Source organism: Patiria miniata, unplaced genomic scaffold, assembly GCF_015706575.1.
Source record: "Patiria miniata isolate m_02_andy unplaced genomic scaffold, ASM1570657v1 HiC_scaffold_16, whole genome shotgun sequence".
In the NCBI taxonomy this organism is placed as follows: domain Eukaryota; kingdom Metazoa; phylum Echinodermata; class Asteroidea; order Valvatida; family Asterinidae; genus Patiria; species Patiria miniata.
The window spans coordinates 7,127,209-7,142,105 of record NW_024037054.1 but is presented as its reverse complement, the minus strand read 5'-3'; the positions used below and the strand labels follow the sequence as shown (position 1 = coordinate 7,142,105).

The following is a 14,897-nucleotide window of genomic DNA, read 5'->3' as shown; positions in this document are numbered from 1 at the left end:
TTGCGGAAAATTTGTATTGGTTAATCATATTGGTTAATCAATTTCCAACTGAGCCGAACAATTTACGTTTCAACCATAGGTAAACCAAATTTAAACAAATCAATTATACAAGCTAAGAACTAATCCCTGATAGGGCTATCTTCCGAATTTGAAAATCACTCTGTTTCGGTGCAACCTCAGGAAGATGTCTCAGTATTTAGCAGCTGTTTTTGTCATAGTCGACGAAGTCGTGGTTATATGAAGACCTTTTGTCAGCGAAGCACTGCGCCCCCATGCGGTCACATTCACACATGAAGGCTTCGCATTTGGGATTGATGGAATACCAAGGGTAGTCAGCCTCTGCCTCTGGAAACAAAAAGAAAAGACGGATGGTGAGAGACAGATAGAGAGAGAGAGGGGGGAGGGAGGGGAGAGAAATTAGAGTTTAATATAAACGTAGCTCAAATCCAAAAGAAGAATGTTCAAAACCTAACCCGCTGAAGTTTCAGCCCAGTGTATATTGCAACTTTTGGGAAAACAGTGAAAAACCATTCACTACACTTTGACCACATAATATGATTTCGTCAATAAAACTATTTCCAAAAATCAGTCGATTGGATGATCGTTGAACATCGCCTGCATTTCTAGTTTTTATTAGAACGATGGAATGTTTTCATGGGATGTTGAGTACCGGTACAATCTTGAAAAGTACGCTTCTTCGATGGGTTATTTTTTGGATAAATGCAAATGATACTATATACCTTTAATGCATAGATGTAGAATTCGTGAACCGTCATTTGTTTACAAAGATAATATCTTTAACAAAATCGCTTACTGCATTTGATGGCACATTTTCCAGATTCATCAGTGTATTTTGTATAGCTGTACGGAATGGCGTAGGTTTCCAAGGTATTGCAGTTGCCCTCCGCTGTTACAGCTCTACCGTAACAGTCATCGTGCTCTTGACAGCAACTATAGACAAAGGTATTGCAATTCAACTTCGCAACTTCTCCAACCTACTGTATGTGTTTCTACACTAGCAAATAGCTATCAATATCTCCGGCATTTGATCACATTATAACACTAACTGCATTAATTTACGGATGTTCCACCAAATTGTGGATAAGCGTTGTGATATTCTGTGTTCCATTAATACAGAGCAAGCTCTAAGTACGTTGCAAAATCCTCAATAATTATGTTTAATGTCCGAAGAAAAGCTGTACCGTGGCAACACTTTCTTGTCTACATGGATTCATTGTGATGATTCATACAAACTGCGCTTTTTTACGAAGATATAAAGTTAAATTTATAAATAGAGAGCTGGTCTATAATTGACACGTCTGTTTAAAACTTTGACTTGAACCCATTTTAGTTTGCTGGGGTCGATTTGCTGGAATTTAACTGTGAGACTAATACGAATTCGAGGAGATGATTTTTGCGTCGGACCTGTCGGTTTCATCCACCGGTGTGCCCTGGCCTCCTATGCCGCAGTAACAGCCGTAGCCGTCGTAAGCCAACCCTTCGGAAAAGCCCAGATCCCCCAAGCACATAACAATCTCACCGAACCCGACCACGCTCTCAGGACCAATCGGCACCGCTGGAGTGCGACGTGTGTGGGAAAAGAACATATAACTTATGAGTTTAAAACAAATATCAATCACCGAAAATAGGACACATTCCCATAGACTTGTGCACAAACAAATACCTTCCTTTAATCCCATTTTTGAGTCCGAAATACGACTTTGGGCTATCTAACCACGTGTAGAAATACATAATGTAGTAGTAATAATAAAGTATAAAGTATAATATGGTAGTAGTAATAATGAAATATATAATATAAGGTTATTATATGATCATATTGCTTTTTGGGTATGGTAAGGCACCCTGAAAAATAGATTTTCAAATTTAATTCTAGATTTGTTAGCATTACCGTAGTTATAAACTTTCCATTGAGACATCGTACGAAAACAATCGGCTGACGATAAGTAACCAAGTAATTAATTTAAACGTTTGAATTGCTTCAGTTGTTAAAATGTATATAAATTGTTGCAAAAAAGAAAGCGTCTATATGAATGTGTTCATAACTTATCCACTGTAATGTTTTTTTTATAGTCTACTCACCTTCAACTGGGAAGACGCAGCCCACGCACACCATAAGCACAATGCGTGTAAAACTAAAAGCCTTCATTGCAACTGATCTGTTGAAAAAAAACCCGGAATATGTAAATGATCGTTGGCTATAAAGCAGAGGTTTTCAAAGAAACGTGAGAGAAGTACAAACAACATTTTTCTAACTTTTGTTTTGAGAAAGAAAAGTACAACAATATTTGTAATTTTAATTTTTTTTTTTTTTACAAATATCTGGCTGGTAATGAAACCAAGGATTCCTCAAAAGCGCCCTTGGCCCTGCAGCTCGAAAGCCTGAAGAAACCCGTGGAGAGAAGACAATGAGAAGAAATTACAGTTTTAGAGGTGGGAGGAAAAGCCCAGAAAAATGTTCTAGGTAAAACCTACGGAATCATCAGGTAGGGACTAAAACACAATCTACCATAGTAGGCCCTTGATCAAGGTCTAACCAGGATATTTTCTCTTTTTTGTGTGCCCTTGACCAATTTGAAGGCCGCATTTACCCCGCCACGTCCCGCCATGCGTAAATGCAAATAACTCAAGTACAAGTAGCCTGCCATTTTCATATGGTATTGGATACCGGTACAATAAACGTACGTATACAAACAAAATACACGGAACGGTGGTTTAATTGTAAAAAATGTATCATTTTGTCTTCTGTACTGTATAATGTATAGTGTGTCAGTACTTACGGAAGACTGAACAGACCCCTGGACAGACCCCTGGACAAACCCCTGGACATGCTCGGTGTTGTTTGCCATCCTTCGACGACTTAGCACTGATGTGGACTAATTAGAAATAGTGCTGGTATGGGATACGTGTACGGCTTAAAAAATCCCCTCAATTCAGATGTATAGACCATTTTCTGCACTACAAAAGTCTCATACATAATACCCCCTCCATTATATACATTACAAAACAAATGTACGTACATAAGTATACTATACATTATACAGGACAGAAGACAACATTATACATTCTTACATTTGCGTAATTCTGCGTCTCAGTGGTGACTTATTCTCACTGACAGATGAACATACGGGAAAAGGGAACTCGATGAGACAAGGTATTCCTTCGGATCCGTTCAGCATTTGAATGATTTTAGAAATATTTTTAAAATTACAATCATAAATAGGAATTAAGCCAAATAATTATTATACAGGGTGAGTCAAAACAAAGTGGAACCAAAACCCCAAACATTATATTTCATATTCAAGAAAATATTGTCAGTATCCCGCCAGAAATTACCTATACGGCTGCAATCCTGGAAATGTAATAAAATGTGGGAAAACAAACGACGAAAACTTTAGGAAATTAACAACACAAACTTTAAAACGACTTCTTTCAAGACAATCGAGTAACGGATACGATATAAACAGGTCATCTAACAGCGTCCACCTTATCATCTTAACATCACAATATCTAAATCTCTAATCATAACGACGAAAAATGCAACTAGATTACATGAAGATTGAACCAACCATGGGAAGTGAAAAAATATTATAAAATCAAATAATTACCTGAAAGATGAAAATACGGGAAAGGGAAAGTCGATTAGACAAGGCGCTCCCTCGGATCCAGTAAGCGTTGGAATGACGCTAACGCAGGCCGCGCCCCGTTTTATTCCCAGTCTCTATTGTGGTAACGGCGAAAGTGATTGGTCACTGAGAATGAATATTGAAGAAGTTGATTTGAATAGGAAATACAGGTTTGCAGAATGAATCTAAGGGGGGGGGGGAATACTTTTTACGCCTGTCACACATTTGAAGAGCGTTCCATGTATTGCTTGTAAACATTCAATCACGTATATTTAATTCAATACCATAAAAATGGTACGCTCCTTTATTTATTTGCATTTACACATGCCCCTCACACTCGTGACACCCCCTTGGCAAATGGTAGATTCCCATTCCTCATTTTTGCTAAGACAATATAGGAAAACTTAATATTCTAAATGAGCAGAATTTTGGGGTTTCATTTGAAGAGAAACATCCTAATATGAACAGTGTGTTCCTAAATTGAAAGCATAGCAAAGGCGCCCTCATGTGTCACGACAGCATAAAACATTTTAAACGTTCAAAAAGTGTTCTTTGCAAAAAAATATATATTGTCAGTCCACCTAAAACGACGAGGACAATGTTTTGATGCACTCGCATTCAATTTGCGTTTGACAACGCGCGCGCGTTGCAAGCGTTATATGCGTCAATTATGGTGACTCGAGGATACCAAACAAAAAGGAAGATCTCATAACTTTTTATAAATTTCACCGGGGGCAGCATTACCTTTTAAAGTCTGTGTTCAAGAGCGAAGCCGCTGCACTGTACACGGAATGCATCATCACGAACTAATATGACAACCAAAAACCGCTCCAGACAAACCATGGTTGAAATGAATGAACATCAAGATTTGGCCGAGATTCAAATGTAAGGACTTGCCAAACAAAATATTTCACCCTTGAATTCGGGCGATTCACAATGCAGTGCGCCACCAAGAGTTTGTCTTGAAGACTCCATTTTTCAAGTTTACCGTCGACAAAACATGCCCCATTTGAATGAGTGCCAGTAGACAACTTGAGCTATTATGTTATACATTGGGGCAAAGCGTTCCGCCGCCTCCTAAAAATCCCATCATATTGATAAAAAAATACAAAAGGGCAAATTGATTCTCGAATCAAACATTCACGAAACAACTGACCGGGCAAATTACAACTTCAAATGTCCCGCGCTACGAAATTGTCGACCATCTCCTATAAAGCACTGGGAAAAATGAACTCTCCGAGGCAAACATTTGGTGGCGCACTGCATTGTGAATCGCCCGAATTGAGAAAATCCCCAAATGCATGCATGCTTTTCGACACAATAAAACAAAACTCGCAATATCATTATGCGGTTACTATGTCTACTCTTTTATTTTCCTCAACATTGTGATCCGATTAAAAGTCGATCTGTATTTAATCCGTATTTATTTTAGCCTCATTTTACAAGAAATATTGTAGTTGAATGACCAAAAAGCACATGAGCATCATTGTTAAAAGGGCCCCTTTTAGTGCTCACTTTTGAAACTTGTTTTTGTTACATTCTCAGTGAAATACTTGAGCGGAAATTGTAGTTATCCTTACAGTTCGTTGCAATTACAAACAAAATGGCTGACTGTATATTGTCAAAACAATTAAGCCTGAGTATCTAGTCTGTACTCTGACATTCTGTGCTAAAGCAGATGCAAAAGAAATCCTGCTCATCTTTTTTGATACAAATATTTGTATTGGTTAATCAAACTTTCTGAATTGCAAATTAATAATAATCATGCAAATTAATATTCAGCCTATAGGCCGAAATTGAATTTTTATAGACCCTTTTACCATTTTTTGATAACTAGGTTTAAAGAATAAATTATTACTGAGGAATTAATCCCTAAAAGGGTATCTCTGGATTTGAAATCGCTGTGTTCGGACCAACCTCGGGAGTAGGCCTACATGCTCAGCATTTACCGTTCTTGTCATAGTTGACATAGTCGGGGTTAAACGAGCCCCGCTTGGCGGCGAAGCACTCCGCCCCCTTGCGGTCACATTCACACATGAAGGCTTTGCATTGGGAATTGATGGAGAAAAACCCGTAGTCGGCTTCTGCCTCTGCAAGAAAGAGGGACAAAAGAGAAAGGAAAGACTTTAAAACGATGGTCTTTAGTTGATTCACCCTCCTCAAGGATAGTCTACCCAAGTCACGCTATCACCATAAGTAATTATTAAATAAAACCTAAACACAGGTGTTCACTTACTGAAAAGATAGAAGATGAAAGAAAATCACAAACGAAGTGAAACAAAACACATTAACTTGCAATGTGTGCAGGGAGGCTTAAGCTTGTCTAGAATATTGCGTAGGCTTTTTGGAAGGTATATAGGATCATTTGCTTTCCTTGTGGTTTGTTCTTTTCCAATGATAACACCACTCGGAACCCAAGGAGGAATGTTCAAAGCCTAACCAGCCGAAGTTTCAGCGCAGTGGATATTAGAACTTATGAGAAAACAATGAGGAATCACGCCCAACCTTTTGATCATATTGCATGATTTTCGCCAATGATGTCAAGTCAGTCGATTGTCTGATCGCTGGACATCATCGACATTATTTTCTAGTATAGATGTACAACTTTTGCATCCTAAGCGCGTTTACAAAGATAATGTCTTTAAAAAGTTCTTACTGCATTTGATGGCACAGTTGCCATTAGCGTCAGTGGTTTTTTCGTAGTCGTAGTCGATCAGGTAGGTATCCAAGGTATTGCATCCGCCCTCCACTGGAGCTCTACCGTAGCAGTTATCGTGTTCTACACAGCATCTACAATCCAAAAACAAAAACCATATCTCGACTTGAACTCAATGAAATGTTTCCACATGACTGTTGTGAATCTGAGCTTACAAGCTGATTATCTGGTATGTATATTACGTTTAATACAAGAAACGTGTCTTCATCGGTTGGATGATCGACTGAATTCAGGATAAGCGTCGTGAAACGACATCTGTGTTCCGTAAATACATTTCTGCATGCCTCTGCGCATGTTCGCAAATAAGCTTGAATTTATTAGCGAGCTGCTCTGGAAGTTCACAGTTAAGTTTTAGAAAAATGAATTGAAAACTATTTATTTTTCTGGGATTGAGCAGTTTAAATATGTAGCTAATAGACCATTATCATGTTGCGGCCATCGTGATTTTTTCCATTCAAAGCATGGTAACGAAAGCAAGGCTAGAAGGAATAATAGTCTGGTTCCTTTTGGCACACAAAAAACATTATCATTCAAGGAACACGAATGAAATTGTGGCTGCATGATAAAGGTTAGTAGCAGGTGTTTTTGGAGATTCAAAGTGATTGATTCTTACTGGTCGGTAGCATCCAGCGCTGTGCCATAGCCTCCTTTGCCACAGTAACAGCCATAACCGTTGTATTCTAGCCCATCCCAGACACCCAGATCCACAAGGCACAGAATCATATTGCCAAACTGAATTACACTGGTAGTGTCACGCGATGCTGCGCCGTCTGCGGAGAAAGCAATAATACAGAATACAAACTCTATACCCTTCTAACAACCCGTGAAAGGAATTCTGAGTGAAGATCTCATTTCGGCGATTTTCATGTTGTGCAAGTTTTCATATTGCGAAAGGTAAGTTTATTATTATCGAAACTTGATATTATTCCATCCTTTTATTGTTACTTTGTTGCACTAAATCTCAAGTAATGTTTTATGTTGACAGATGCAGGTGTAAATCGACTTACATCTCTAAAACTTTGAAAGAGATATGTTCTTGGTGAAACCTGATTAGTGTGTTCTGACTGTCAATAAGCTGTAAGTAATTAGTAAAACTAGTTCTAGGTTTAGTGTTCAAGATGTAACGTCTACGGACGAACCAAAAGTGTGCAGTGAAGGTATATATTAGGTTGTATCGTGAAATTACGAGAAAAAAAGTGAAAACTGTCCCAGAATGTTGTGCAACACATCCAGCAGTGTGGCGACAATCCATAAAAGAGTCTAATAGACTGCAACAACAATGATGAATAAAGATGTTCAGACTTACTCGCTAGGGCAACTGCCGCCGCCAGTAGAAGAAGGAGCTTCATGGTGATTTTTTATCGGGTGATGTCAGGATATCGACGGGGAAATACTTCGGAGGAGCCGGTCTGAACTCGCTGCGTATCACTCGGAGAGCTTGCAAGGAAGTGGTTCGTCTCTTGTTCCACACCAATATTTATACGTTTGTCCATTCTTTGTTTTCACCGAAATTTGGAGCAGGATAAATGCACCTTTGTCTCTAAGGTATATTGAAAAACAACTGACGCAACAATCACAATTTGATAAATTTCCAAAAACCGAACGAAACTTATTGATTGACCTATCTCACAGTGGAGGATTCGAAGAGAAAACAATGATGTCCAATCGGTTATTCTTAATTTTAGGTTGGTCATAATAATTGCATTGACCTCAATCTCTCAAACAGAATAAACCAATTTTGATAACGTTCGACGGATCGTTGACAGCTGACCACCGCTGCAGTGTTTTCCCATCACAACAAAAGTTTGGTGTCACAATAAGGACAATGGGGCTTTGTATATGTGGAAATATCGGTTATCGGTTACTGACGGCGCAAGGGACAAAATGAAAGGGCTATTTTGCGTTACTGCGCGATAAAACGAACGGCCGGAGAATACTAAACAATAATGACAACAAGATAAAAAGTTTTCAAACGCTTTTATAAATAATTAAATTACTTTCCTCTTTTTGTTTCCCCTATAGGATTTCAATCCTTAATTGTCTTCAATTAAAGCACGTTTTGATAGTCAAGAGTTTTCACAAGATAGCAAAGTTTAAAACGAGCACCGAAGGCGCACTTGTATTGTTGAACCGGCCGTCGATAGAGGGGGTGAATGACCCTTCCTCATAATTGTTGGGAACATTTGCGGCGGTCATTTTGTCTCCCGGTAAAACTGTCCTGGCGACAGAATTTCCTATTTAAAAGTGCCCCGGGACGAAAGCAGGGGAGAATTACCTTCCCTCATATTGTTGGGAAAATTTGCTGGTGAAGACGGTAATTCTTACCCCGGTAAAACTGTCCGGGAGACAGAATTACCTAGGTATAAAAGTGCCCGGGACCATTATTATTGTGTCCCACCAGGTTTTTTTTGTTCCCCTAGATTTGTTACACCTAAGGCCAGTTCCACATGTTGTTTTGATGAATTCACTCCAAAGGGTATACATTTTGAACTTTTCTGCCCTTCATGAAGATATCCAAATGAAAATATTTAACTTAATACTCTATTTCTTATTAGATGTGAAAACAATCGAGCTAGAGAGTCCCATTCTTCTGTGTCAAAAGCCTTTTCATAGTCTAAGAAGCGAATTGCCATTTTTTTCCCTTTCTTTTGCTATCATTGAGTTACTAAAAATGAAGGACATCATCAATTAATCTAATTCTGTTTCCTATGAATCTTCCTTTGATGTAACCGGACTGATCTTCTTGAATGATGTTTCCTATTACTTGATAAACGATTTGCTAAAGCTTTGGCAGCTTTTTATAATCAATGTTTAAAAGACCAATAGGTTACCAGTTTTTTTAAATTGGTTCGGTCACCTTTCTTATACAAAAGTAAATTACAACACGGCGTTGTGACGTAGGGAATTCTCCTTCCTTATAACTTCCATTCATTGAATCTATGAAGAGGAATTTAATTTTCCAAAACACCTGTTTAAGTCTACAGTTAGCATCTATACCTGGGCTTTTATTATTTTTCAGAGTTTGTAATGTTTTTGCATATTCTGGTTCAGTGAGTATTGCTTCACATTTATCTTTATGTATTTCATTTAGCACAAAATCAAATTCTGTGTCATTTAGGTATTCGTTCATTTGATCAGCATCAACACTATTTGAAGAGTAAAGTTTTTTGTAAAAGGTTTTCTGCTCATGAGTATTTCAATTTGATCTTTTATTATGCTGCCGTTTTCAATCTTCAGCTGTGTAATGTGTTTTTTCAAGGCATTGCTATTTTCAAGACCTTAAAAGTATCTACTATTCTTTTCACCTTCCTCAGACCATCTTTCTCTGGATAAACCCTTTGTCCTTCAATCTCTTTATCATACATGTTTTCTAATGTGCTTTGAAATTTGTTTATCTCAAAAGATTCTTCTTCAAAATCGCTTTTCAAGTTTTGTTTTTCTGGCGTTGATCGATTCTGTGACTATTTTTCTACATTCTTTTTCCTTTTTGAATAGCGGATAGTAAAGTCACTGATTTTTATTTTGCAAAGTTCCCATCGACATTTTTCATCCTCACATTCCGTTATCAACTCTTCCGACAATTTATCTGAGTACGTTTGCATTCTATTTTGGAAAGTGATATCACGAGGAGTGAGTTTACATAGCTGTCGTGGCTGTTTTTGTGGAGGAGACGGACGAAGTGTCAGTGTTCGTGTCAGACACGAGCATTCCTATAGCAAGGAGTCCGTCTATAGACGGGTAGCCTGTGCGTAAAACAAAGTACAAAATACACTGTCCAGGTGCTAGGCTTACACGTTGCAAATCATTACAAGGGGAGCAATTTTTTTCGTAAGGCAGAGGGACAGAATAACATGGAGGGGACAGCATTTCCTAAGTAAATCTGTCTCCGTGACAATACATGGTTGCAGCCTGGTATCTGTCCGTGGGGGTGGGGCAGATTAACCGGGGGGGGGGGGGGGGAGCGGCATTACTTTTACACCCCCAGGAGTCTGTGTTCAAGAACAAAGCCGCTGCACTATACACGGCATGCATCGATCTTTCCCCTATGGAACCGGACCAACTACATATTAATACAGTGAGTGAAAACGGCCATTTAACAAATGAAGCTTTTCCTAATGAAGTCTGAATATGCTGACATGGGCAAAACCGACCAACAGGTAGCATGTGAGTAGTCATTGAGGACATTCTTGTCACGTGGGGGCTCAAAATGACGGCACTCGACAACCTTTAAAGTCGGGGCATTTGAATTCATCGAGGGCGGAGCTTCAAAGGTGTGGCAAGAAGGTGGGTGGGTGGTAGGGGGCTCCTTTGAGGGTAACAAAGGTCGTGATGCCAAATGTGTCCATGTTATTAACAAATAAGACCATATTGGAGAGCGCCCTTAGTGACAGACGAAGCCTTTTCCCGTGATCGTCGGGTGCACGTGTGGCATTCACAAAGGAACCAGAGAGAGCTAAATTGGTATTGGCAGAAAGGCTCGTAGTCGATGCTTCATCACGAACTAATATGAAAACCAAAAACCGCTCCAGACAAACCATGGTTGAAATGAATGAATATCAAGATTTGGCCGAGATTCAAATGCAAGGAAGTGCCAAACAAAAATCCCTAAATGCATGCACGCTTGCGACACAATAAAACAAAACTCGCAATATTATTATGTGGTTACTATGTCTACTTTTTTATTTTCCTCAACATTGTGATACGATTTAAAGTCGATCTGTATTTGATGGGTATTAAATGTACCCTCATTTTTCAAGAAATAGATGAAGTTTATTGACCAAAAAGCGCATGAGCATCTTTCTTAAAGGGCCACTTTTAGTGCTCACTTTTTATTTTTTGAGGTTACATTCTCAGTGAAATGCTGGGGTAGGGATCGTAGTTATCCTTACTCTTCGTTGCGATTACAAACAAAATGGCAGCCTGTTCAATGTCAAAACAAGCCTCAGAATTCCCTGACAATCTATATGCTAAACAGATTTACTACGCCTGGTCGTATTTTGTTTTCCATCTGAGATATTTGTTTTATTACAAACATTGTTAATCATGCTTTATGAATCATGCAAATTAATATTGATCCTATAGGCCGAAATCGAAATCGTTTAAAGGGTCCGTGTATTGATATTTGTATTAAATTCAATCCTTGAAATGTCCCTTTGTGTTCCATTGAACTTTATTTGCAATCTTCATATTGCCATTTTAAGGGCGTTTTGGTGCCTTCTTTTGTTTCGAAATTGCGGCCATGTTCATGAACAAAACTGTGATGTCATTCAAAGTAGAAACGTAGGTTTTACATCTGCATCAGCATCAAAGAGTCTCCTGAATTTCTGAGTTTGCTGTGGTTATGTTTCTGCTCTCAGTGGTTCATTAGGCCAAAAAAAGGTCTCTGGTTTCTGGTATAGAGCTTGCCCAAAAAGTGGTGCGGCGACGCGGCTTTTTTTTTTTTAACCTGTTTTTTGTTTTGCTTCAAATGTCGGCTGATGACTGCAAATTGTGCCCGACTAAACTTAGTGCAAATTTATGGGAGATTCCAGAGAGGCCACAGAAAGAACCGAGGAGGTTGCCAACACACTACCAATAATAAATTATTGCTGAGGAATTAATCCCTTAAAAGGGTATCACTGGATTTGAACTCGCTCTGTTTTTGGACCAACCTCAGGAGTAGGCCTACATACTCAACATTTAACAGCTGCTCTTGTCATAGTTGACATAGTCGCGGTTAAACGAGCCCCGCTTGTCTGCGAAGCATTGCGCCCCCTTGCGATCACATTCACACATGAAGGCTTTGCATTGGGAATTGATGGAGAAAAACCCGTAGTCGGCCTCTGCCTCTGCACACAAAAAAGGGGGAAAAGAGAGAAAGGAAAGACTTTAAAACGATGGTCTTTAGTTGATTCACCCTCCTCAAGGATAGTCTACCCAAGTCACGTAATCATCTTTAGTAAATGATTGAAAACAATCCTAAACACGGGTGTTCACTTATTGAAAAGATAGAAGATGAAATAAAATCACAAACGAAGTGAAACAAAACACATTAACTTGCAATGTGTGCAGGCTTTTGGGAAGGTATTGCTTTTCATGTATTCTGTTCGTTTCAAATAATACCACCCCTCAAAATCCACAGAAGATGTTCCCAGCTTAACCCGCTGAAGTTTCAGCTTAGTGGATATTACAACTTGTGAGAAAACAATGAAGAATCACGCGCAACCTTTTGATCACATATTGCATGATTTTCGTCAATGGTTTCCACTCTGTCAATTGACTGATTGCTGGACATCACCAACACTTTTAGTTTTTATTACAAACGACAGAAAGCCAGCCGACTTTTATGGGATGCTTAGTACTAGTTCGATTTTCAATCAAAACTAAACTAATTTGCTGATAATAATTCGGTAGATATACTTTTGGGATAAATGATCATACATGCCTTTAGTTTCCATGTCGACGTAAGAAACGTAAAGTTAAACGCATACAGGACCCAAACTACAAGGCAGACATTATGGAAACATTTCATCCGGAAGTGTCGCCGACAACTCAGACAGACGCAAACTACCTCGCAGACGATCGACAAAGTTGAGTCTGCCGGCAAGCTTGAGTTCAAATTTGCCGACAGTTCCGTGTACTGTCCGTGCAGTCTGCGTAGTCTGCGTAAGCTTAATGTCGATATGGAAACCAGGCTTAACCCTAACTCCTGGGGCTCTTTTACTAGTTAAAGTATAGATGTATAACTCGTGCATAGTACGCCCTTTACAAAGATAATGTCTTTAAAAAGTTCTTACTGCATTTGATGGCACAGTTGCCATTAGCGTCAGTGGTTTTTTCGTAGTCGTAGTCGATTAAGTAGGTATCCAAGGTATTGCATCCGCCCTCCGTTGGAGCTCTACCGTAGCAGTTATCGTGTTCTACACAGCATCTACAATCCAAAATAAATATAATTTTTGTTTCACATGACTTGTTTCTGAGCTTCGAGCTGATTCTCTGGTATGTATATTACGGTACCAGAAACGTGTCTTCAGTGTTGGATCTTTGACTTAATTCAGGATAAGCGTTGTGAAAGGGTATCTTTCGTAAATACATTTATTGCTTCTGCGCATGCTCGTTGATAAGATTGAATTTATTAGCGAGCTGCTCTGGAATATTACAGTTTAGTTTTAGAAACATGAATTGAAAACCATTTCGTTTGCTGGGATCGAGAAGTTTAACTTTGAAGCTAATAGACCATGTTACGGCCATCGTGACCTTTTCCCATTCAAATCAACGTAATGAAAGCGAGGCTGGAACGAATTATAGCAAGTCTGGTACATTTTGCACAAAACCATTATCATTCTGTACCGATATTGGAAGCAGGGAACGTGACTGAAATGGTGGCAGCAAAAGGTCAATTTATAGATGGTGCTTTTGGAGATTCGAAGCAATTGATTCTTACTGGTCGGTAGCATCCAGCGCTTTGCCTGAGCCTCCGTAGCCACAGTAACAGCCATAACCGTTGTAGTCCAGCCCAGACCAGAGACCCAGATCCACCAGGCAGAGAATCATATTGCCAAACTGCAGCACACTGGTAGTTTCACGATCTGCTGCGCCATCTGCGGGGAAAGCAATATACAGAATACAAACTCTTTACTCTTACAAACTCTGACAACCCGTGAAAGGAATTCGGAAGGAAGATCTAATTTCGACAGTTTTTCATGTTGTGGAATTTTTCATATTGCAAAGTGTTAGAGCTGTAAGTTTATTACATGTATTGTATTATTACATGTATTTAAACATGATAGCATTCCATCCTTTTTGTTACTTTGTTTTTACTATCGCAATTACATGCTGCTAAATCACAAGTAAAGCAGATGCAGGTAGGTGGAAAGCGACTACAGCTCTGAAACTCTAAAAGAGATTATGTGGTTCTTATTAAAAGCGGATTAGTGTGCTCTGACTGTAAGCTGTATGAAGTTAGTAAAACTAATTGTAGGTTTAGTTGCCAGAGATGAAATTACGAGAAAAAGAGTGAAAACTGTCCAAGAATGTTGTACAACACATCTAGCAGTGTGGCGACAATCCATAAAAGAGTCTAATAAACTGCAACAAGAATGATGAATAAATTGTTCAGACTTACTCGCTAGGGCAACTGCCGCCGCCAGTAGAAGAAGGAGCTTCATGGTGATGGTTTATCGGGTGATGTCAGGATATCGACGGGGAAATACTTCGGAGGAGCCGGTCTGAATTCGCTGCGTATCACTCGGAGAGCTTCTAAGTCAGTGGTTCGTCTCTCGTTCCAGACTAATATTTATACGTTTGTCCATTCTTTGTTTTCACCAGAATTTGGAGCAGGATAAATGCACCTTTGTCTCAAAAGTCTATTGAAAGTCCCAAGATGATAAATTTTCTAACGAAACAAAAATGAAACAAAAATACCAATTTCTGTTCTAGTTATCTTATCGTTTAGCATTGATTGACTTATCTAACAGTGACGAATTCGAAGAAAAAACAATGATGTCCAATCGGATATTCTTAGTTTCAGGTTGGTCATAACAATTGTTTTGATCTCA

At 39.0% G+C, this 14,897-nt stretch overlaps 3 protein-coding genes across 3 annotated transcripts; all 3 read right to left on the bottom strand.

Moving 5' to 3' along the window:
- Positions 1–159: 159 nt before the first annotated feature.
- LOC119722824 (phospholipase A2 AP-PLA2-I-like) lies at positions 160–3,710 on the bottom strand. Its single transcript, XM_038193187.1, has 5 exons — positions 3,627–3,710; positions 2,101–2,177; positions 1,426–1,576; positions 815–951; positions 160–345 (listed from the first exon to the last, which is right to left on the bottom strand). The coding sequence occupies exons 2-5, from the start codon at positions 2,165–2,167 to the stop codon at positions 197–199; spliced, it is 504 nt and encodes a 167-aa protein (XP_038049115.1). The 5' UTR covers positions 2,168–2,177; positions 3,627–3,710; the 3' UTR covers positions 160–196.
- Positions 3,711–5,026: 1,316 nt separating this feature from the next.
- On the bottom strand, positions 5,027–7,097 carry LOC119722823 (phospholipase A2 AP-PLA2-I-like). The gene is made up of 3 exons (XM_038193186.1): positions 6,974–7,097; positions 6,301–6,434; positions 5,027–5,734 (listed from the first exon to the last, which is right to left on the bottom strand). Exons 1-3 carry the CDS (start codon positions 7,081–7,083, stop codon positions 5,583–5,585), a joined length of 396 nt encoding a protein of 131 aa, XP_038049114.1. The 5' UTR covers positions 7,084–7,097; the 3' UTR covers positions 5,027–5,582.
- Positions 7,098–11,805: 4,708 nt separating this feature from the next.
- Positions 11,806–14,838, bottom strand: LOC119722822 (phospholipase A2 AP-PLA2-I-like). The gene is made up of 4 exons (XM_038193185.1): positions 14,465–14,838; positions 13,784–13,940; positions 13,137–13,270; positions 11,806–12,188 (listed from the first exon to the last, which is right to left on the bottom strand). The coding sequence occupies exons 1-4, from the start codon at positions 14,505–14,507 to the stop codon at positions 12,040–12,042; spliced, it is 483 nt and encodes a 160-aa protein (XP_038049113.1). The 5' UTR covers positions 14,508–14,838; the 3' UTR covers positions 11,806–12,039.
- Between the last annotated feature and the right edge of the window lie 59 nt (positions 14,839–14,897).